We start from the raw sequence: 22,961 nt of genomic DNA on the forward strand, positions 1-22,961 counted from the left end.
GACATTTTTTAAGGAAACAATATTTAACCCTATGTACGACGCTCTCTACCTTCACTTGTCACCCTACCAACGCACTACAGCCGTGTTTGGCTCTTTGTCGATCGTAAACCTGCCATCGCGTGGTTCCACAATTATTGGCCAGCATGTGGTTTTTTCTTATATAGTGAGAGGACAACACTAACACTTAGAATGACCTGTGTTATGCCGACTGTGAAGTGATATTTTCTTTGTTTTTGTGACTGTAAAGTGCATCGACTCTGTTGTTGTGAAAATGTGAGCAGTGTCGGCCACTATCACTGTTTTTGTTATCATCATTCGCTCTGTTTTTGTGACTGAAGTGAGCAGTGTAACTTTGAAAATGTCTGGGAAGGCCAAAACAACTGTCTCTCTGAGGTGAAGCTTGACATTGTTAAGCAGCATGAGACTCCCCAGAGGTTGTGTGGGAGTCAGAGTGAAGTCTCCACCTACAGGAGTCCCCTTAGCCTCGAAGGGAACATGTGATGATGACCAGGCTTATTTGTCACGAGGTGGTGAGTGTTGTTTAAATATTTTGTACTGATAGTAGCAGTAGAAATTGTTTTGTTGATGATACATGTGTGTTTAGGAACTGGCTGGGAATGCATCCCATTGAACCCAATGTTATAATGCTCCCTATCTATGATAATTCACCTAGCAATGAGTTTTTTAGCAACCTAACCCCTTCATATTTCGAGGTTTACCTGTACTCCATTTGCTCAACCATTTGGATGTCAAGTCTCTCACCATTCATTTTAATATTGGATTAAATCTGGTAATTTAAATCTTGATGTTATTTTGTGAGAATATAAACATGAAGTAATTCAGCCAATCCTCACACAGCATACTGTATAAAATTGATAAATTCATGAACATTTTTCATTATGTATTTCACTGATACTATACCCTGACTCATCTTTTCCTGTATACCAGGTAAGCAAATTCAAATAGTTGTGTCCAATCCACTTTGGACTGCACCTCTCCACTACAACCTGTGCCTCCCCAGGGCAGGACCAGACCCAGTCAAGGGAACCATCAAGTATACATATGGTATACAGTACAGTGAACCCTCACTTTACGCGGTTAATTCAACCCACAGGGTACCGCGGAAAGTGACAAAAAGCGTAAAGTGAACAACATAACATATGGGATTAATTGAAATAGAGACCGGGCCGACCCCCAAACTCCACTTTTTCAGACACAATACCTACGTTGTAGTAAAAATAACTTCTTAATTTTATGATGGTATGCACACACAATTAATAATTAAGAGAAATATCAATAATATTAGGTTTTTTAACACTTACATTAGTAGAAAAGATGGCTGGGCACACGGGGATGGGGGGGTTGGTTCCGAGGCAGAGGGCAGTTTATTGGCCCTCACCTGTATCACTTGTATCAATTGTATACTATCCACCACAGAGGCTTGCAGGGCCTCTTTGTCAAACCCCTCAAAGTCCATATCCTCACTATAATTATCACTATCACTGACTTAGGCCGGCTGTGGTGGGTGGCGGGTGAAGAACTCGGCAATGTTTTGATGACTGGGCGACCTTGTGCGCACCCTGCTCGCGCCGCTTACACAACATGGCGGATGGCGGGAGGTTTGGATCCAAAAATGGCGCGGCTCGCCAGCCGCTCTCCGCATAAAGGGGTACACGCACCGCGGAATGTGAGCATTCCGGTTTTGGCAGGGTACCGCGTAAACGTGGAAACGCGGAATGTGGGACCGCGTAAAGCGAGGGTTAACTGTATACATAAACATTTAATAACAAAATATATAATGTTTAATAGGATAGACTAGAGTAATACTGTATTAATACTGCACTGTATATATACTGTATTGTGCTACACACTCGTCATCATAATACTTGAAACCACAAAATTTAACACAATAAATCAAGGTTAGTTAACACAATGTAATCTTTAATCAGGATTAGTTTGCACAGTTAATATGAAGAAATCATTTACTGGCTGATGCTGTTTTATAATTCAAAATACAGTATCTACTAATTCCATCCATCTTGGATAAGCTTTGTTTATGTTTCTAAAAACAGTATATTTAACAAGGCTAGACCATTTTATCTGTCTTGTCTCACTGTAGAGTCCAGGTAACTTTTGAGATTCTTCACTTGACTGATGGAGCACTGGCATTCCCATGAACTGACTGGTAAGGTTGCACTGACTTGGAGCATAATATGATAATTATGCTGGGATAAAATAAAGGAGAGGTTTGCTTGAGTGTAGCTGTGAGGGAGTTTGGCAAGTCTGACTTACAAGCATTCTATTTCTGCTGCCAGCACTCCAGTTCTGTTTCAACACTCTGGTGATGGAAGATCACTGACCATTGATTCTTTGTACCTCCAAACCTTTTTCTTCCATTCCGAGTCATTTATCAATAAAGATCATGATGAGCTGCTGAGAAATAAGTGAGATGGAAATATTCTTTGAGGGAAACTTCTGGTAAGTTGAGCTATTAATCTGCCTGTAGGGGCATTAACTGAGGCAACAGTTTCTATGTATCAAGTGTCGCCAACTTGATCAGTATCACCACAACACTGTTTACCTCTGACATAGCTGTGCAGATGTCAATAGTGTGACCTTGAAGACTTACACTGAGAGGTTTTATGTAACCAAGTGCATTGTGACACAGTAAATGACATCGTAAATTCAAACTATGTAGTGTACGGTAATTGCAAGGAACTGATTTTCCTTTAAAAATTCACTTGAAGTTCAATGATTCTCTATCCTCAGTAATGTTTAATATTTTACAGTTTCTACAAGAGCTAAATAAAGTTCACCAAATACCTCAAAAGCATCTTGTTGACCAACCCAATAATGATTATGCTAATCAACCAAATTTAGCCTGGAACTCTGAAGATACATATTGACTATGTCGTCTTCAAGCAGTCACTGGAACTCAGGCGAATACTTTAAAAATATTCAGGTAAGGCCTCACCCACCTCCTGCTCCTTTATCCCTCCACATGTACAGTTCCATGTAGGTGAAGATGGTCATGTTATATCATCTTGTGGTAGTGTTCAGTACAGGGGTATTGTGAAGATGGTCATGTTATATCATCTTGTGGTAGTGTACAGTACAGGGGTGTTGTGTAGATGGTCATGTTATATCATCTTGTGGTAGTGTACAGTGCAGTTTTGTCAAATATCAGGTTAAAAGAAAACAACTTATCCCAGCTCCCAAGATTTAGCCTAACAGTTTTTAAAAAGTTAAATGTACCATCAAAATGCCAATAAAACAATCATATTTACTTTAAAATTTGTTTTCATGTGTTGAGGTAAATATTACATGACGAGGAATTCTTTACATGCCATTCGGGAAACAACTGCATCTAGAAGGCTGGTCACTCTCAACTCGGAATCAGTCACCTTGTACAGCTGTTTCACTCTGGCTTGGTTTGTCAGATTCAACACCTCTGTAACTGCTGTTAGCTGAAAATTATTTTATATGTAATTAAAATGCTCCCTACTTTAAAAGGTTTTAATCCCATAATATTGTTTCTGTAAGACAATACAGTACAGTACTACTAGTGTATTCTCCCCACGTGCATTCCCAAGTTGGTATTATTATCAGGTTTTTAGTAGCTTTTCATGCATTCAATCCTGCCATGATGCAGGCTGGCCAGACAGGTGCTCTTCCCCATATTCTTAGCATTCAGCAACAAGTGGCTTACCCTACCCCTTGGCAGGGTGCTAGTCCACTCAAAGGCTGTTTCACCACCAGCAACACAGCAGATAGTGTACAGTACTCATTTCACTGGTGAGTGTTTAAGGATTAGTGTACAAGGAGGGACCCAGTCCTCCACACCAGCTGGGACCCTTTGCTTGCAAAACTAATGCTCTACCACTGAGCTATGGAACTATGGAAGTGAAAAGGGTATATTAGAAAAACAAAATATTGAACTTTGAAATACCATTTTATTGCCAAAAGGAAAAGTCAAGTGACTTATGAAATTCCTTCCTACAGAACAACCCTGATAGATCTTGCCTTATCCAGGGTACTTACTCTATTCTGGGGCATGGCCACTATACTACACTTGCCAGTGTTAGGGTTGGTTAAACTGGTATTTGCCAGGTAAATCTGTGGTCAGTGTGGGTAAAACCTCAACCATGGTACAGCTTTGCTTTGAAAGGATTGTAAGGTCTGGCAAACCCTTAACCAATTTACATGTCATGGTCCCCTAAGTCATTAATTTGAGTCTCAAGGTAAATTTTCACTTTTTTTTTTTTTTGGCTGTTAAGTAAATCCACTAAAGAAGAGGATATATTCCAAGTCCCTTAAGTTTCCCTTGGCCATAAAATGGAATGTACAAGTACAATAAGGCACTATATTGGGTTTATGGCCTAAAATTTTTCAACGAGTGACTTGTAAGATTCCAGACCAACTGGAAAAGGGAAGGAGCTGGTCATATGTCACAATACCAACTTTCCAGCACAACTCACCATTAAGAGGGTGAAACCCATTGTATTATTCTGAACCAATATCAATTATGCAGAAACAAGACCAGTGTAGATTCAGTCAAAATAAATGTAACTTTACACTACACAACTGTGTAAAGGACAGTTTTCTTGTTCCAGAATATAGCCAGCCCCTTGGTAGATCTGGCTCTACAGCAGGTAATGTCACAGGTCATGTGATCAGTAACTAATAGGCCATAGCAATGTCCATACTGTAGCTACTGTTTGATAAAAATTTTGTTGGGCAACTGACAAAAGATTACAACTTAAAGACAATGTTAGTGTCATCGTCAACCAGTCAAAGTTTATACATTAATCATATAATAAGCAATTGTACAGTATTAAAGTTAACACAACAATTGTTTTAAAGTTAACATGTAACAAACTCTCTTAATAATGACCTGCACAACTTAACTCATTTTACTATAACAAAAATAAATAATAAATATTGACCTAAATGCTGCTGAAAGACAGACACAGTAGAGGGTTGGTCTAATCATTCATTAATGATATTCAACTACCGAATTGAACTGACCTCAAATGATGGTCTCCTTTATCAATCACAATTCAGGTGTTACTGTATATCTATTACTTTAGTTAATCAAGGAAGTACATGAACTGCTCAGTACAGTACTGTCAATGTCAGGCACACACACTAACAGTACAGTACACTAACTTACCTCTCCTCTTATCTGGCTCTTTAATTTCTTCACTTTTTCTCCAGATTCTTCATCCAGAACCACTGCCAGAATCTCTGTGTCACCATCACCTAGGCCAAAGTTCTTCAGTGAATCTGTAATCTGAAGATTCCCTCAAAGTTAATATTTACAACTATGATCATTATCTATTATACTGTAAAGCAGTACAGTATTGTACCAGAAATACACACTTGAAACAAACTATTCCTTCTAAACATTGGTTCCCAGAAAATAATACTTACTCACGTGCCTATACATCTACCACACTACCCATAAGCTTTCCATGAGTTATGTTATATTGTAACAAAAGTCTGGGTGGTGGCAGCCTACCCTTGTAAGTATAATCAGTGTTGTACTAAGAATAACATGGTTTCCCAGACTAACCCATGTATGAGAATATAAGTAAAAACAGAGTACAGTATATACTTCAGAAAGGTAAAGACATTGAAATTTAGAAAATATAATTTTATACCTGTATATGAAAAGAAATGAAAGACTTGGAAAGTATAAGCAAAGAAATATAAGACATTTATGTACATTGTGGAACTAAAGACCCAGCATAGAAATTATTAAATAAATACACCATTAAAGTTTAATATAAAAACATACATAACTAAGAAAAGAATACTAAATATGAATATAAGCCAGAATATAAGGTATATATATTAAATTAAGAATTGAAGAATAATAACAGAAAAGAATATCTGGATGGTAAAATATGAAGTAAAGAAACTCGGCCCATTACACAGTACAGCATGTATAATTCATATTTGGGAGGACAGGATAGATTTTTGGTCACCTACCATTAAGGATGAAAAAGGCTTATAAAAATCTAATACAATATTTACATTTTTTGTTGGGGACAAATTAAAAATGATTTCGGCAAAGACGGAACGAGTCACCATCTTCTTGGCAGCCAGAGACCGTACAGCTTTGTTTGCCGCCACTATTACTTGGAAGGTGTCCACGACCTGTAATAAATCACATGGTGGTACAGTATTAAGGTATAATGGTTCACCATAACACAGAATATAACACAGTACTTATATCTTATGTTATGCTGCTCTGCTCAGTACTCTACTTATATGAGAGCATAAGCTACTACCGGTACTTGTTTCACTAAGAGCATAAGCTACTACTGTCTCACTATGAGAGCATAAGCTACTACTGTCTCACTATGAGAGCATAAACTACTACTTGTTTCACTATGAGAGCATAAACTACCACTTATCTCAACATTAAGACAGAAATATCAACAAACAAAGGTTAAAACACCTGTACAGTATAAACTAGACATTTGTTCATTACTTACCATCGCAGGTTTAATTAGACTGGCCTCCACCTGGCCCTTCATTATTAACTGACGTACCTCAGCTGCATTCTCCACTTTACTGTACAGCAAGATGTGGCATCTACTGTGAGCTGCATCTTCTAGGCTGACTGTCACACTCATACTGTTGCTCTTCATCAACCTGTAAAAGTAAAGTGTGTAGCTACAGAGAGGGAATCCCCACATCTTTTGTCTTAATATACACCATATACTGTAGCATCATTTTTATATTAACAAATTACATTAAACAATCTTCAGACATATTAAGCAGATGCAACCAATAAAGCACAGGAAAAGAATAACACTTGCTCGACAATAACACAGCATTAAGCTCCCCCACCTGGGCTAAGTCAATGTAAGGTAACATGCAATGTTGGTGAGGTCATGATCAGAGTGGTAACATTGTTGCAGAATGATCACCCTTCCTAGACCTGCATGATTATATGGTTGCACAATTATCAGTGTGGCAAATAAGAACAAGTTGGAATGTAGCAGTACAGTACAATACCTGCTACTGTACAGTACTTTGGGAATTTTATCAATTTAGTGCAAACGAGATGCTCGCATTAGAAGGGGTGAAGCACCAAATAAAAAAAAGCTGAGAAAAAGTGTTAAAAGTTTTTTGAAGTTCAAACAACCAAAACTGTTTTTTTTTTTAAGCTAGAGGGTTAATTTTTTTATCGTGCAGCTCAATCCCTCTCCGAGCGAACTGTGAAAACTGGAAGTTAGTCCTGTGAATAGTTATTTATTTTATCGCGAGTTGAATGAGAATAACTACCCGTGATGTACAGTTGTTTGAGCTTCAAACCAACAAGAATTGTGCTTTTCTGCAAAAGTTTCTTATTATTGATGGCTAATACTGTAAAACAAGTTAATGATCACCAAAAACAGCACTTGTCTTACACCCACCCCCCATAACCCCCCCCCAAAAAAATAATAGAATAAATAATAATAATAATAAACTATTTTGCCTATCGGTATTCATCTTTCCGTCCCTATTATTAGCCAAAAATTTATAATATTGTTAAGTATAATAGTTTGTAATAATAAGGAAACACCCCCATAATTTACATACGAATACAAAGGCGGAGAAAGCTTGCATAATCTTTGGTGAAAACAGTACTAAGATAATAGTATTACAATCTTACTTTGTTTAGTTCCTTTGTTTTATTATCCCTGAAGATCACAGTAACTGGAAGTTACGTAAATCCTGAGGAGTGCGTATAACTTTAACGGCCTCGTCACAATCAATCACGTACTGGTCAAAGTCTTTCTCTGCACTCTCTAAACATCGCCACACAGATTCTTCATGAACTAAATCATTTATTATTGATGCTGGCAACAGTTCAGTTTCATTATAAGACTGACCAATACTGTATCATGGGCATTTTAAGGCCATGTGCACTTGATATTAGGAGATATTCGAGGTCAATAGTAATTACTTTTTACTACAGTAGGGTCATTATCTATCGCATGATAGGGTCCAACGATCTTCGCTATATGTATACTAAATCAAGATATATAATTATGTGTAATCAATGGGGAAAATAGGATTAGGCTCTGGAGGCCCAAAAAAGTGACTAAACTTGACTTAGCGATTTTATTTTCTTACTAATTAAGCAACAATGAACACTAGACTCAGGAACAATAGGCTGTTTCAATATCTATATCAAGGAACACCAGATTCGGGAACACTAGACTCAGCAGCTGACGCACCATCCTGGGAACACCAGACTCGGCAGCAGGTGCCACACTGCCACCCTCACTTGACGATCCCATTCCTACATAAACAAACACCCAAAATATTAGTTACAGTATGAAATCTTTTCCAGTAAGCTTTCCATTCTCTTCTCTTCTCTTCACTTTTCACGTCACTAGCAACCAATTTACATTCGTTTTAAAAATTTGAATCTGCACCAGACTCGACAGCTGATGCGCCATCCAGAGAACAGACGACACACTGCCACCCTCACTTAACAATCATAAACGAACAAACCAAAAATATTAGTTACAGTTTTAAATCATTTCCATTATCCTCACTTCACTTTTCACGTCACTAGCAACCCATTTACACTCACCTTAGAAGTCGTAATCTACAGCAGAGTCGGCTGCTTACTCGTCACTCACTCAGAAAAATTGAGCGGGTGAGCGTGAATGCGTGAGTGAGCAGCCACGGTGGCGCCTCTGGTGAGCAAATAACACATTTGTTTGCCATGGTGGTACATTTGAAATATTTCCTGCCCGATTTCCCTTGCGAAATAAAAAAAATTATCGCTATACGTATATAGGAAAATTTTGATAATTTTGCAAGCAACGATATAATTTATTTTAATATAGAGTGGCGATATATCCCAACCCCACTGTATACAAAAATGGCTGAGTACAAAAAAGAAAAAGTATTGGAATTTTCTGATTAAAAAGAGGGGTCTGGACCCCCAGGACCAATGGATAGGTAGTCTCTGTGTGTGTTCACAGGCATGAAATGTTCTTCGGATGTGATATGTCACGCAGGACAAAATCACAAACAACTAATAAAAAATTTCTGTAAATCTTCAATATAAGCTGTACAGTAATTATTAATTAAAGAAATAATTTATAATGCCTCAACCAAAATTGTTGACAAGTTGCTGCTACTTGTAATACTGTAGTTATATAGTACACCTGTACAGAATTGTACGACACATTTATGTTTTATCACTAACAATGGCGGTGACAGGACCACAGAATAGAACAGATCAAGAGTGAGTATGGTTATATATGTTGTGTTGTCAATAGTAAGAGACAATTGAGACCCTGCAATTGTGTGTAAATGAGGCAAAAAGACAGGTCATCAACCTGGGACTTGGTCACACATGGCAGCAGGGTCTACCATTAGACAACACATTTTGCTCCCAATATCTTCCCAGGCGGAAGTACCTCCCTGTTTGGTAGCTGTCTACTACCTGTGAAGTAAAAGTAAAAAGTAACATGTGTCCCAATGTGACAAAGAAACAGCATTAACGAAGATCAAATGTGAAAAGAACCTGGGTGTGTATATTGACAACGAACTGAAGTTCTCGAATAATTATGAGAAGGTGACAAATAACTACGCTAGTAGGTCTTATAAAAAGCTTGTTTACACACCTCGTAATGCTCTTCAAGAGCGAGATACTTCCCTGTCTGAAGTACTGTCAGTAATTATTTACAACTTCACAGCTGCTGATTTTTATAGAAAACGAATTTAAGAGCATCACAATTTCACTGTGTTTTATACAGTAGTGGACACTGTTGTAGTTCGGGAAAATGTGTTAAAAAGTGGTTATTTCTAAATTAAACCTAATCTAACCTTAGTTGATAAGAACACAAGTGGCAGAAGCATTGTTAGATGACCTCACCAACCTAACCAACGAAACCTACCTACCCTTACCTAACTTCCTAGCCGTGAGGCTCCACTCTCAAAACCCCCCCGGCATATTAACCCTTAAAGGTCTGACATCGTCCGACGCAGTAGGGGTCTGATGTCGTCTATCTAGTGCTTCATTTGTTAATTTTCCCGCATGAGTAGCGTGACTACTATTGTGGCAAAGCTCATCCCCCACAGCATCTTAAACAAAAAACAGTCCAACAGTTGTCACCAAAGAGGAAGGTTGTGCGTCTACCTCTCTGGATTATCCACTTAGAACTCCAGCTCCCAAGCCCTGCCACAGAGTGGTGAATGTACTGTAATAATAAGGAACCATGTGAAGGTGTTGTAAGAACATGGAGTGAGTTGGTAGTGCACCACCGTTCACTCCAAGATAGGGGGGTGCTGAGGTACCATGACTCACCAATAACCACAGGTGGTGAGTACAGTAATAATTATGTTAATTATGTTATTTCCTATTGACTAACATGTATGTCTAACATTTCATAAGACTAAAACATTCATTTTATGATTTTCATTTTTTAGCTTATTATTCAGTTTCTGAATGGAGACTTCCCAAGATACATCAGACCTTTAAGGGTTAATTAAACAGAAAGAACTTACTATATGGTGTAATTTAATGTTTTTTGTGGACGTGAGAGCAGCTGCTGCCCGATCATAAGGCTCATAAACATACAATAGCAACTGGCATCAACTGGAGATGCTTGACTGTGTGCTGCCGCATCATGCCAGCAAAGACAAAGTAGTGTGTGCCTATTCACCTAATTATTTACCAAACAAAGCAATTTCCCCCTCAAAAAATGATTAGGTACCACCTAATTGACCTCTGAAAATGGGTTTTTATAGTGTAAATCATCATGTTAAACACAAATACAGCATAACCTTCATTGCCGTTGGAAATGAGCAGTAGTTGAGACATTGAAAAAAGAAAAGTGGAAGGTCAAGCAATGTAAAAACACAAAAAAATATAACACCCTAACCTAACCTAACCCCCAGTGTGTAAGAAACTTACCTTAAGTAATAGATACAAGAGGATAGAGTGATGCAACTTGAATGAGGAAATGGTGTCTTGGTCAGTGTCCGCCTCTTACCACAGTACCATGCATGGTGATCTACACAGTACTGACACTCTGAAATACATCTTGGACACTTTACAGATGAAACAAGAACACCGTGAGCCCTAAAAATGTCAACGGCTGCTGCTTCACTGTCCAAAATGTGCTGAATAATGTGTCAGCCAGTCATTGTACAGTACATCATTCTCACACAGACGCCATCTTCCAACTGCCCGCAAATGGAGACTTGTGTTGATTAGCGCACAAGTATTACGTCACATCGGCACTCACGCTGAGTGGCACGCACGACTATGATGTCATATCAACTCAAGCTGATTGGCTGATTATTATAAAAGAAGTTAAAATAACAAGAAAACTATAAATTTCCAATGAAAACGTTAGAGAACAAATTATTTTTAATTTTTTTCTCTATCTCCCCATATATGACTCAATATTCACTGATGAAAAAGCAACAACAAAAACACGTCAGCTGTGAGGTCGTCTATATTAGCTGTGTTGTTGCCCCGTCTGGTCCCCGAGATATGCTAGAGACTGTCAGTTGATTGAAAACGTCCTAAGGAGGGCCACCAGATTGGTGCCTGCACTACAGCACCTCAGTCACCTAGAGATTAGAACACCTGCAGCTCCCTAGCTTATACTATAGCCAGACAAGGGCTAACTTAAAGTCTATGAACACCTCAGAGCTGATGGACGTCCGCCCCACTAGAGGTCACAGCTTAAGGTTGAAGAAGCCATGAGTTCAGAAAATTGTGAGGGCAAACGTTTTCAGAGTGAGAGTTGTGAACTGTTGGAACAATCTGCGGTAATTATGTAGGACTAACCCGTGGCCAAAATTGCTTGAAAATTATTAGAAAAAGCTGGATTTTCACTGTTATTTACAGCGGACACTGTTGTAGTTTGTGCAAATGTGTTAAAAAATGGATAATTTTAAAAGAAAAGTTACTTAAAATTTGTCGGTATGAAGAACAGACCTAACCAACTTCACCAAACAAACCTACCTAACCTTGCCTACTGGTAACTGCCTTATGGGGCTCTGCCTAACCCCCCCATATATTAAACAGAAAGAACTTACTATCATATGGTGAAATTTGAGGCATTTTCTGGACATAAAATGATACAGTGCATCGGCACTATGCAGCCCAGGCGGCAGAGTGATTTATTGTGATGGCGGGAAACATCGAGCCATGGAACTGAGGAAGTGATATTTTTATCCTCTTCACCACTGATCAGCTCATCTGAAAGCACAGGAATTCCTGCAGTGTGGACAGTCTCTATTTAAAGGAACAATGCCGTGGTCTCGTTGTCTTTATCCCTAGATTCACAAATTACATACATGTAAGACCAGCGACAACCTTCACACGACATGCTGAAAGGTATTATTTTTACTTTCGGGCATAGCGTGCCCCAAAGTTATAAACTACTGAAACATTTAGATCTCCCTATTCTGGCAGAAATGGATAATACAGTAATGACACAATTGAATTTAATTAAATTTACGTACTTTTCAGTGTTCGTCTATGTGAGGAGATGTTACCGTCGTGAATGCGAGCTAATTATGAGCGCGTTTACATCACGCACGCGTGACATGTTCCAGTCGTGAACAATGACATATCCATCTCATCACGCGAATTTTTTTCGACCAATCAAAATTTTATTTTTTTAAAGGGAGGAGCCAAGGTACAGATTTGAAGGATTTCAATTTCAATGCCCTGTGTAGCAATGGCCGTGGTAGAGGTTGGGTGTGAATCGTGATCCTACGATTATTTTAAGTTTATTGCCGAGTTTTACGAGAAAGACGATCAAGCTATCCAATTCCTACACAATCAGGTGTTCTCCCTACGTCTGTTGAGTGCCCGCACTGTAAATTGCCTTGTAAATTTAGAAGGAACTAGCATCAGAGGTTGACCCTGAATCTATCCCTGGTCCTTCCACTTCTAACTAAGGTATTGTACTTTCGGACATGGGGCGCCCCAAAGTTTAAAACTACTGAAACATTTAGATCTCATTATTTTGAGTCTTTTGAACCCCATTTATATTAGTTGGAAATGAATAGGATAGGATAGGTTAGGTTAGTTTAAGCTAAGCCTACCGGGAGTCCAGGGACAGAGCCCTCTGGCTAGGGGTTAGGTTAAAACCTCAATTTCCCAGGCTTTCCCCCACTATCAATTGGGGGGGGGCAAAAACTAGCAATTTCCGCCAAAAATGAAGGTCAGATTCGTTTAAAACACACCAAAATACAATGGAAAAACATATTGGTCAACCCCTAGGGACTCATGCCCGAAAGTAAAAATTTACCTGCTGAAAAACAAACTGCCCCGGGAGCAGTAAAAGCGACTCAGCTAAGCGAGGCGTCATTACCGCCTGGAAGACAAACTAGGGCGCACCTAAGTGCCTAATTATCTATGGTACAAAAAAATTCCACAATAAATGATTATCATATCAGAACTCACTGATGAAAAATAATGTAAGAAAATAAACAGTACTGAAAATAACTCGTCCACGGGTTACTCCTATATATTAACCCAATCTGCCAGTGTTGTGATAGCACCAAATGAGCTCATTCAAGATCAGACTTGACCAACACAGACACATTCTGGAGCCAGTACATGCCTAGTACCTGCTAACAGTGTGTAACAGAGAACCAGTACATATCCAGTACCTGCTAACAGCGTGTAACAGAGAACCAGTACATATCCAGTACCTGCTAACAGTGTGTAACAGAGAACCAGTACATATCCAGTACCTGCTAACAGTGTGTAACAGAGAACCAGTACATATCCAGTACCTGCTAACAGTGTAACAGAGAACCAGTACATATCCAGTACCTGCTAACAGTGTGTAACAGAGAACCAGTACATATCCAGTACCTGCTAACAGTGTGTAACAGAGAACCAGTACATATCCAGTACCTGCTAACAGTGTGTAACAGAGAACCAGTACATATCCAGTACCTGCTAACAGTGTGTAACAGAGAACCAGTACATATCCAGTACCTGCTAACAGTGTGTAACAGAGAACCAGTACATATCAGTACCTGCTAACAGTGTGTAACAGAGAACCAGTACATATCCAGTACCTGCTAACAGTGTAACAGAGAACCAGTACATAGTAAACAGTGTGTAACAGAGAACCAGTACATATCAGTACCTGCTAACAGTGTGTGTACATATCCAGTACAGTGTGTAACAGAGAACCAGTACATATCCAGTACCTGCTAACAGTGTGAAACAGAGAACCAGTACATATCCAGTACCTGCTAACAGTGTGTAACAGAGAACCAGTACATATCCAGTACCTGCTAACAGTGTGTAACAGAGAACCAGTACATATCCAGTACCTGCTAACAGTGTAACAGAGAACCAGTACATATCCAGTACCTGCTAACAGTGTAACAGAGAACCAGTACATATCCAGTACCTGCTAACAGTGTAACAGAGAACCAGTACATATCCAGTACCTGCTAACAGTGTAACAGAGAACCAGTACATATCCAGTACCTGCTAACAGTGTAACAGAAACGTAAATCCACCGCCCAAATAACTAACATGCATTCCATTATGTACCTGTATACCTGCACCATGAAGGTGTATGAACGTGTTACAGTACATTACCTCACAGCACAGCAGCCACCCTCGCCTCTTTGTTTACTTTTGACTCATATTCTAAACAAAACTTTTTTATTCACTATCATTTCAATTTATCTTTAAAGCCGATTTGGAACAGTTTGTAGCCTTCAGCCTTTGTTGACTTAGAAAATAAATATATAAAAATACTAGAAATGACGACTTAGCATAAAATACACAATATATATGTTTGGGGTGAAAATAATAACTTAATTAAAAAATAATTAATTTTTGAGAAGGGGAAAATAGAGGAAGGTGTATCATAATACGCATATTCTTAATAGTTCAGTATCAGACTGATAATAATTTTAACCTTACACTTCAGTAGTAACACTGAACAACAATGTTCCCATACCCGGGCCGCAGTATAGTGAGCCTACTACTATGCTTGTTGCTTTTTAATTTTAAGTAATGCTCATATAAATGTCTGAACTCGTGGCTTCTTCAACCTTAAGCTGTGACCTCTAGTGGGGCGGACGTCAGCTCTTTAAGTTAGCCCTTGTCTGGCTATAGTATAAGCTAGGCAGCTGCAGGTGTTCTTATCTCTAGGTGACTGAGGTGCTGTAGTGCAGGCACCAGTCTGGTGGCCCTCCTTTGGAAGTTTTCAATCAACTGACAGTCTCTAGCATATCTCGGGGACCAGACGGGGCAACAGACAACAGTACTGTACTGAGTGTACTCTACATGATCACGGTGGTGGATGAAGAACGTTAGCAAGTCAGCTGGTGGTGGTGAACGTCAACACAGTCAGCTAGTGCTGAAGAACGTCGTCAACAAGCGTCAGACTCTCAGTCAGTTCAGTAGTAGGACAATGATGGGGTCGCCTCAGCCGTCCTTCATCTTCCCGCTGGTGATTGTGAGCTTCACGGCCGTCTCCTACGTGTGCCTGGTGGTGGTGTACACGGTGCAGCCCACGCCCTTCATAGACGAGGTTTTCCACATACCTCAGGCCCAGAAGTACTGTGACAGCAAATTCCAAGAGGTACTGTACCGTGCGTCTCTCTACTGCACTGTACCTTTTTGGCCTTTGTGTGTTAAAATAGGTCTACCATGGTTTATATCACAAACACTGAACAATAAAGGTCATAGGGAAGTATTAAAGGACATACAACAGCTAGTAAGATGTAATGCTAAATAACGAAAACAACTACAAAATAATACAAATTAAGATTTTGAGGTTTTTCATAATTTCAGACATTGCTGAATAATTTATTATTAAATTTTATCTTAGCTCATACATATGAACTTATCATCCTTATGGCTATTTTTACTAGCATCAGTTTTCACTTGATGGCTTCAGCACTCTTATTTGGAATTTTAAGATAGGATCTTTACTCATGCTGATTTAACCCATTCAGTCTGATGGAATATTTATAAGAATTTTTTTTACCTCTTAAGTACACGATGGTGTTGTCCCTACCAATGAATAACCCACTGACTTACCTTCCTAACCTAACCATACCTAATCTACATTCCCTAACTAAACTGAACATACATAACTTAACAGAATATGATAATAATATTTTAGTACTGTAATAATACTACTAATAATATATACAGTACTGTACCTCCATCCAAGGATAGGTTGGTCAGATCAGCTTGAAGGCTCATCTTACTGTATATACTGTATAATAAATCATAGTACAGTACTGTACTGTACAGTATATGGTAAAATTTTACAGGTGGCCACCCTGCCATATTAAACAGAAAGTACTGTACATGTACTTATTTTGTGAGCTGGTACTAATGAAATCAACTTTGTTGGAACATCATACTTTTACTTTTTACTTTTATCCTCTTCACCCCCGATTGGCTCGTTAGCCGCTTGGGCAATCGGTCACGTCTCTGTCACACAATGTTGACAAGTACTGGGCATGTACTGGCTCCTGAATGTACCTGAACCCGCTCCAGTGTTGGTCAAGTCTTGTCTTGAAAGAGCTTGCACTCGGTGCCGTCACAACACTCTGGTAGATTGTTCCAAGAGTTCACAACTCTCACTCCAAAAAAGCTTGCCCTCACAGTTTTCTGGACTTGCAGCTTCTTTAACCTTGAGCTGTGATCCCCTGTAGGGGCAAGCGTCCGCCAGCTCTAGGTAAGGGCACTCGACTGAGTAGTGCCCCTTGAGATGTTTATACACCTCAATTAGGTCACCCCTTATCCGTTTTTTGTGGACGTGAGAACACGCTCGGATTGAGCGTGTCAGTTGTAAACAACGAAATCACATGCAGTGACTCAGCAGATTTTTCAGAAGATTATTTTTGGTATATAATCAAAATTGTCAAATACTGTACTACTGTATCTCACTCACATGTAAATTGTGATAGAAATACTGTAAGGAAAATTGATAGAGAGATGAGTGAGATCTATCTATAGCAATTATTCATTTGTAAACCTCTTTTGAGAGTCCACTTGTAAAATAATACCCAGTACAGCATAATGTAATAATAATAATAATAATAATAATAATAACAACAACAACAACTTTGATTGTTTCCATGCATGGAAAGGACAAGGAAAATTATGCTGCTGTTGTGAAGCTGCTGCTGCCACATTGATACTGTGCCCGGTACTATACTATACAGTATTACAAGTACAGTAAGTCCTCGCTTAATGTCGGGGTTACGTTCCTAAAAACGCAACGTTATACGAAACAATGTTAAGCGGATCAATTTTCCCCATAAGAAATAGATAAAACATGGGAGTTACGTTCCTGAGCCTCCCTTTGCCCCATGAAATACATTACATATACAGAAAATCCTTGTCATTTCTATAGAAAATAATGCATACATATACAACTACTAAGTTTGTATTGGTACTCACCGATTGGCGGAGGTGGTAGAGCGAGTGTGTGGTGGGTAGTGAAGTGGAGGAAGTGGATGGCAGGAGGGGAGGAGTGTGGCGGGAGCGGAAGAGGGCGGGAGTGGACGAGTATGGCTGGAGAGGAGGAGGGTGGGAGCAGAGGAGGGCAGTGAGTCATTGAGACTCTGCACCACGCCGAGAGAGCATAGCGCGGCCAGATGAGGTGATGCACCGTAAAATGTAGTCTGACGACGCAAAACAACGTAGTATCGGATCATCGGGACATTAAACAGATTTTGGGTCTCTAAAGTTTAGCGACGTAGTACTGAAACAACGTTAAGCGTGGACTTACTGAACTTTAAACATGACTAATATTAAACTGTTGACAAGTGCTTCTTATTAACCAACTCAGTGCAGTACTAAACAATTGTATGCTACCTAATGACTTGTAGTGTTAATGAAATGTTTCTGCTTACAATAAAACACAAATATGGAGTTGTCATTATTGTCAGGTGGATGGGATGGAACATCTTTATTTATGAAAAAAAAATTGGGGAAAAAAATATAGAAAAAGTGGCATCCCTCCAGCCAAATTGGGGTTATTATTTACATAAAAAATAAGTTTTCTTCTATAGAAACTTATAACTAGTTAGGTAGTTAACCCGAACAACTGTCATTAACAGTTACCAAAAATGGATCCTACCAAACCTTTGACGGAAGATATGGAGATGATACAAACCTGACTATTTACTATCTTGAAGGGAAGAAAATAAAGTCTAAAGGAAACAAATAAACAAAGTACAGTACAGCAGTGCCCACAGCCTCAGGGAGTACAGCTATCATGTAGACTTCACCAGCTTGGTACAATTACAGTGTGTGTGTGTAACCTTACCATTTATCTGTCTAGCTACTGAAATTATTTAATCCAGTCATGGCTACAACATGGGATCTCAGGTGTACTGTATACACTTTTTCACTACCACTCACTTTCATTTTTGTGTTAATATAAATAAATGTGTATTGTCTTGTTCAACAGTGGGACCCCAAGATCACAACACTGCCAGGCCTCTATTTGTTTTCTATCGGTCTCAATGGTCCAGTGTCGTGGGTGTTGGGGCGGCAGCTGTGTGATGTGTTCTCTCTACGCATCACTAACCTGGTGGCTGCAGCCTTCATGTTGCTCACCATACACAAGCTGCTCATCCACCTGCACGGAGACAGGGTAGGTCATGGAGACAGATAGGGTAGGTCATGGAGACAGATAGGGTAGGTCATGGAGACAGATAGGGTAGGTCATGGAGACAGATAGGGTAGGTCATGGAGACAGATAGGGTAGGTTAAGGAGACAGACAGGGTAGGTTAAGGAGACAGACAGGGTAGGTTAAGGAGACAGACAGGGTGGGTTAAGGAGGCAGACAGGGTAGGTTAAGGAGGCAGACAGGGTAGGTTAAGGAGGCAGACAGGGTAGGTTAAGGAGGCAGACAGGGTAGGTCTTCCACAGGTAAAAGCTCCATGTTTTAGCTACTACTCTACAGTATTGTGATCTCTGTACTCCACAAAGTTGTTTTAAATACTGTACTTTTTCTTTTCGTGGTGATACAGAAATAATGTATTGTGATGTTGGTTACAGATGGACAATTGGAAGGTGATGTTGAGTGGGTTGAACCTGTCCCTACTTCCTGTACTCTACTGGTTCACCTTCCTGTACTATACAGACGTGTTGTCTACCCTGGTGGTGCTGGTGATGATCCTCCTGCACCTTCACCATGCTCCCACCACTGCTGCTGCCATGGGTCTGTTCACCTCCTCATTGAGTGTGCCTCTCACCATCAAGTACTGTACTGTAATATTAATGGTCATCTTAAAAAATGCAAAATGTTTTGTTCGGTATTGTAGAATCCATAATCACGTTAATTGTCGTGTTTCGTGTATGTACTGTACGGCATTTGTGAGATATTGTGTTTTTGTGCTTTAGAAGTTATTAGGTGGAGTGTATAAGAATATGTTGTTGGACAGGTGTGGTGGCGGTGATGATGCGGCAGACCAACATCATATGGGTTGGATTCTTGTGTGTGTTGATGGCCGTTGATGTGCTGGGAGTGAGGGTGCTCAAAGCTCCAGTAAACACTCTGTCTGATACAAAGGTAAACAAATAATGTTAATTTCACTCAAGAGAAACGATGTGTGTCAAGTGAATGTATGTGTGAACTTGTGGAGGCGTAGCTGGCTTGCCACTCCCACCCCAATGTGACGTCACAGCCTACCAGCACACACTCACATCTTGGAGTCAGCTGGGTGACTGCCCGGCTGATCTGTGTTGTGTCACCCAGATGATGGTTTGAGTGTGGAAGGAGCTGGGTTTTTTTTGTACATAATATATGTGCTATTGAATTTTATGATATGCTATTTATGAATTTTATTATTTATCATGGTAACTTGTTTTTATTTTTCACATATGCAATTTGATATTTGTTAGAATTAGGCTCACCTTTTGCTTACTAAGCTGTTTAACTCTGAACCACATCAACTGTAGAAGATTGGTGTTAATAAATAAATTATTTAACTTCAACACCGTTTATAACAAACTTGTTTATTATTAATATTGAGTACAGTACAGACTGTACTCAGTGTTCACCATCCTGCCATTTTAACCTGTTGTTCGCCCTCTGTACTTTGGTTTTATTCCTCGTTTAGCAATAATTTTGCTTAACTTTATGTTTTCCAGGAATACAACCCCATTTTTAAACAAGGGAAACCTGTACTGTATAGTCAGCTAAGGCCTAGTATTGATATGATAGTAATGATTTATGTATAATATGAATAAACAATGTACAGTACTGTTGGGGGTACAGTATGAGATATACAGTATGGCAGATAACAATAATAATTATAATTTAATATTGGAGGCAGCAGGTACAGTATAAATTAAGTAGAATTTTGTTGCATTGCTAAATATAAGATGTTAGTAACCTTCTCTTAATCTGTGTTTTTTTACAGGCTTTAATGAAGAAAATAAAGAAAGCAGCTGCAAAACCTTATCGCTTGGCAGAGGTTTTGGCAGATGTTGTGGTCGACTGCTTCAGCTATGGGATAGTGCTGGCCGGCTTCCTCCTCTTTGTCATGTACAACGGCAGCGTGGTGGTGGGCGACCGCTCTGCTCACGAAGCCACCGTGCACCTCCCACAGCTCGGTTATTTCTGCCTCTTCTTTTTAGTTTTCTCTCTGCCGTACACCCCTAGTCACGTCCGCCCCTTCATAAAGCTGTGTCGTCGCCATCTAGCGTTTGCCGTGGCCGTGTTGGTGGTTGGAGTGATGGTGGTTCACTCCAACACACTGGTTCACCCATACCTCTTGGCCGACAACAGACACTTGACTTTCTACTTATGGAATAAATTATATGGAAGGTTCTCGTTTGTCAGGTATCTCATGGTCCCAGTTTACATGTTTGGTGCGTACATGGTCCATGTATTTATTCAAAATCGTAGTTTTGTTTTCAAGGCCCTGTTTTTGGCGTGTCTGGTCGCATCAGTGGTGCCACACAAGTTACTTGAGTTGAGATACTTCATCGTCCCCTTTCTCCTGGCACGGATGCAGTATATATCCAGAAACTGGTGGCAACTGTGGATAGAGACCCTCTACTTCCTGCTCATAAATTCATTAACTCTTTATTTATTTGTCAGTAAGACCTTTGTGTGGGAAGACCTTCCAGAGCTGCAGAGGATCATTTGGTAGTGAGTCACTCACACTCTTATTATTACTGGTTTATTAATTACACTATTGTACAACTGGTTTATTATAATTATTATTATTAATGGTGATTTCTTTGTAAGTTGAGATTTATTCTTAGTAATTTTCTGAAGTATTTATCATTAGTTTCAAGATGTTTGTATTGCAGTACTGGAATAATATTTTTTTTATTTATTATTTCATTATGTTGGGTGAAGAAAATGTTGTGTAGGTGCAAATGGTTCAGAAATAAGTTACCTTTTATTATAGTAGAATCTCGATAAATCGGACTAATTGGGTCAAAGCCCAGTCCGAAAAATGCGAATATGTGGGGGGTGGAGATAACACTGCTTATCTGAACTGTTTAAAGAAAATCAGTTGATATTATGTTATTACTGCACTTCAACAATAAGATCTGTAAGTGTATAACAAGGTTATTAAAAATATTACATAAACAACAACAAAAAATTTAAACAACTCTCTGGGTTGAAAGTCAGACATGTTAGGTTGTCAACAACTGTTTTCACCAAGATGATTGTTATTTACTGTAGTGTTATATTTAAGTAACAACAGAATTTGTGTTATGAATAAAGAAAAAATTGTCTACTGTACAGTACTATAAAGATAAAAATAAGAACAAATAAGTGTAAGAGTATATTGTATGTGGGAGCAGCTGGCACAGGGAGAAGGGGGGTTAGCATGGCTCCCTCCCCCAAGATTCCTTTAACACTTTTTTATGCAATTTCACCATAATTCTTATATAATTTAGGGTCATTTGGTGCCAGGTTGATAAAATATTATTCTAAAGGAATAAGCTTTCCTAAAAAAAGAATCCCATACTGAACCGAGTCATTTGTTTACAAAGAGCAAATAGCTGATTGGCTTACCACAATGTCTGTCTTCAACACTTAGTAAAATAGTACAGTACAGTACAGTCGTGTATTTATCATCACTTAATAAAGACTATTGCAGTGTATATATCACCATTTATTAAGTACTGTTGTGTGTTTTTCATCACTTAATAAGTAATATTGTAGTGTACAGTATTATGGATCTGCATATACCCTGGTTTATCCATTAATCATTTGTCTAAGTGTACAAGTAGCCAAATTGAGTCATCATATAACCCTCAAAGGTAGTAAATAATGTTTTTAAAAAGGTATCTTCATATCAAATTATACAGTGTGTTATAGTGACCCCTGTTATAAGCTGGTTTGCTGGAAGCTCTCACAGGAACTCATCTTGAGTAAACAACCTTCTGATACAGCTTATCCTTTTATTTTCAAGTCATATTACAAATCACATACAGTAGTGTATTTTTCTCTATAACTGAAGACGAGTGATCGCGGGCACGTTCATGCCCTTGTGAGAGTTTGAACGCTCATGACAGCGTACATCGAATGAGGGTGTGCCAAGTCCGTAGACTTGCATGGTTAATTAGGGTGCGCCAAGTCTGTAGACTTGCATCGTTTTCCATCGTAAATAAAATTGTTAACTAATGCCTTCCTAAAGAAACCATCGACATGGGACCAGGTTTGTTCCACTCTACGAATTTTTTGCGATTTTTCCACCAAGTTTGATGAAAAACGATTGTGCCGTTTCGGCTGCCCAGAACAGACACACACACAAACAGACACACTCCTAGTCCTATAGTATATTTGATGTTATATTAATCATGATGAACCATAAATCATATGAGAATATAATACTGAATCAATAAATAAATAAACCTGATGAATGTGGCAAGCACCTGATCAGCCCCACCCTGCTTACAGTGTCTTGGTTATCTGTAGGCCTATCACAAATCTCATTA

General features: G+C 39.1%; 2 protein-coding genes across 6 annotated transcripts; one reads left to right on the forward strand and one right to left on the reverse strand.

Moving 5' to 3' along the window:
• Positions 1-3,282: 3,282 nt before the first annotated feature.
• Positions 3,283-15,398, reverse strand: LOC121869021 (EKC/KEOPS complex subunit TPRKB-like). Of its 5 annotated transcripts, XM_042370089.1 has the most exons (7): positions 14,612-14,834; positions 12,073-12,235; positions 10,937-11,054; positions 6,504-6,663; positions 6,040-6,162; positions 5,174-5,293; positions 3,283-3,467 (listed from the first exon to the last, which is right to left on the reverse strand). In XM_042370089.1, the coding sequence occupies exons 2-7, from the start codon at positions 12,095-12,097 to the stop codon at positions 3,321-3,323; spliced, it is 693 nt and encodes a 230-aa protein (XP_042226023.1). In that variant the 5' UTR covers positions 12,098-12,235; positions 14,612-14,834; the 3' UTR covers positions 3,283-3,320. The 5 variants fall into 5 exon arrangements, with proteins under 5 accessions (XP_042226023.1, XP_042226022.1, XP_042226026.1 ...); XM_042370088.1 differs by lacking the exon at positions 14,612-14,834 and having other exon boundaries at positions 12,073-13,771; XM_042370090.1 differs by lacking the exons at positions 3,283-3,467; positions 14,612-14,834 and adding an exon at positions 3,503-3,895 and having other exon boundaries at positions 12,073-13,772.
• LOC121869020 (putative Dol-P-Glc:Glc(2)Man(9)GlcNAc(2)-PP-Dol alpha-1,2-glucosyltransferase) lies at positions 15,324-21,330 on the forward strand. Its single transcript, XM_042370087.1, has 5 exons — positions 15,324-15,605; positions 18,459-18,644; positions 19,053-19,215; positions 19,439-19,566; positions 20,420-21,330. The coding sequence occupies exons 1-5, from the start codon at positions 15,324-15,326 to the stop codon at positions 21,152-21,154; spliced, it is 1,494 nt and encodes a 497-aa protein (XP_042226021.1). The 3' UTR covers positions 21,155-21,330.
• Positions 21,331-22,961: the final 1,631 nt, after the last annotated feature.

The sequence above is a fragment of the Homarus americanus genome, unplaced genomic scaffold (assembly GCF_018991925.1).
Source record: "Homarus americanus isolate GMGI-L3 unplaced genomic scaffold, GMGI_Hamer_2.0 scaffold24694, whole genome shotgun sequence".
Taxonomy (NCBI): Eukaryota; Metazoa; Arthropoda; class Malacostraca; order Decapoda; family Nephropidae; genus Homarus; species Homarus americanus.

Coding starts and splice junctions, on each gene's coding strand:
- LOC121869021 (XM_042370089.1), bottom strand. CDS start 12,097: ATGCCTCAAATTTCACCATATGATA. Junction 11,055..12,072: donor TCAAATTTCACCATATGATA/GTAAGTTCTTTC, acceptor GATGTATTTCAG/AGTGTCAGTACTGTGTAGAT. Junction 5,294..6,039: donor ATTTGTCCCCAACAAAAAAT/GTAAATATTGTA, acceptor GGGAATCTTCAG/ATTACAGATTCACTGAAGAA.
- LOC121869020 (XM_042370087.1), top strand. CDS start 15,324: ATGAAGAACGTTAGCAAGTCAGCTGGTGGTGGTGAACGTCAACACAGT. Junction 15,606..18,458: donor GTGACAGCAAATTCCAAGAG/GTACTGTACCGT, acceptor CTTGTTCAACAG/TGGGACCCCAAGATCACAAC. Junction 18,645..19,052: donor TCCACCTGCACGGAGACAGG/GTAGGTCATGGA, acceptor TGTTGGTTACAG/ATGGACAATTGGAAGGTGAT.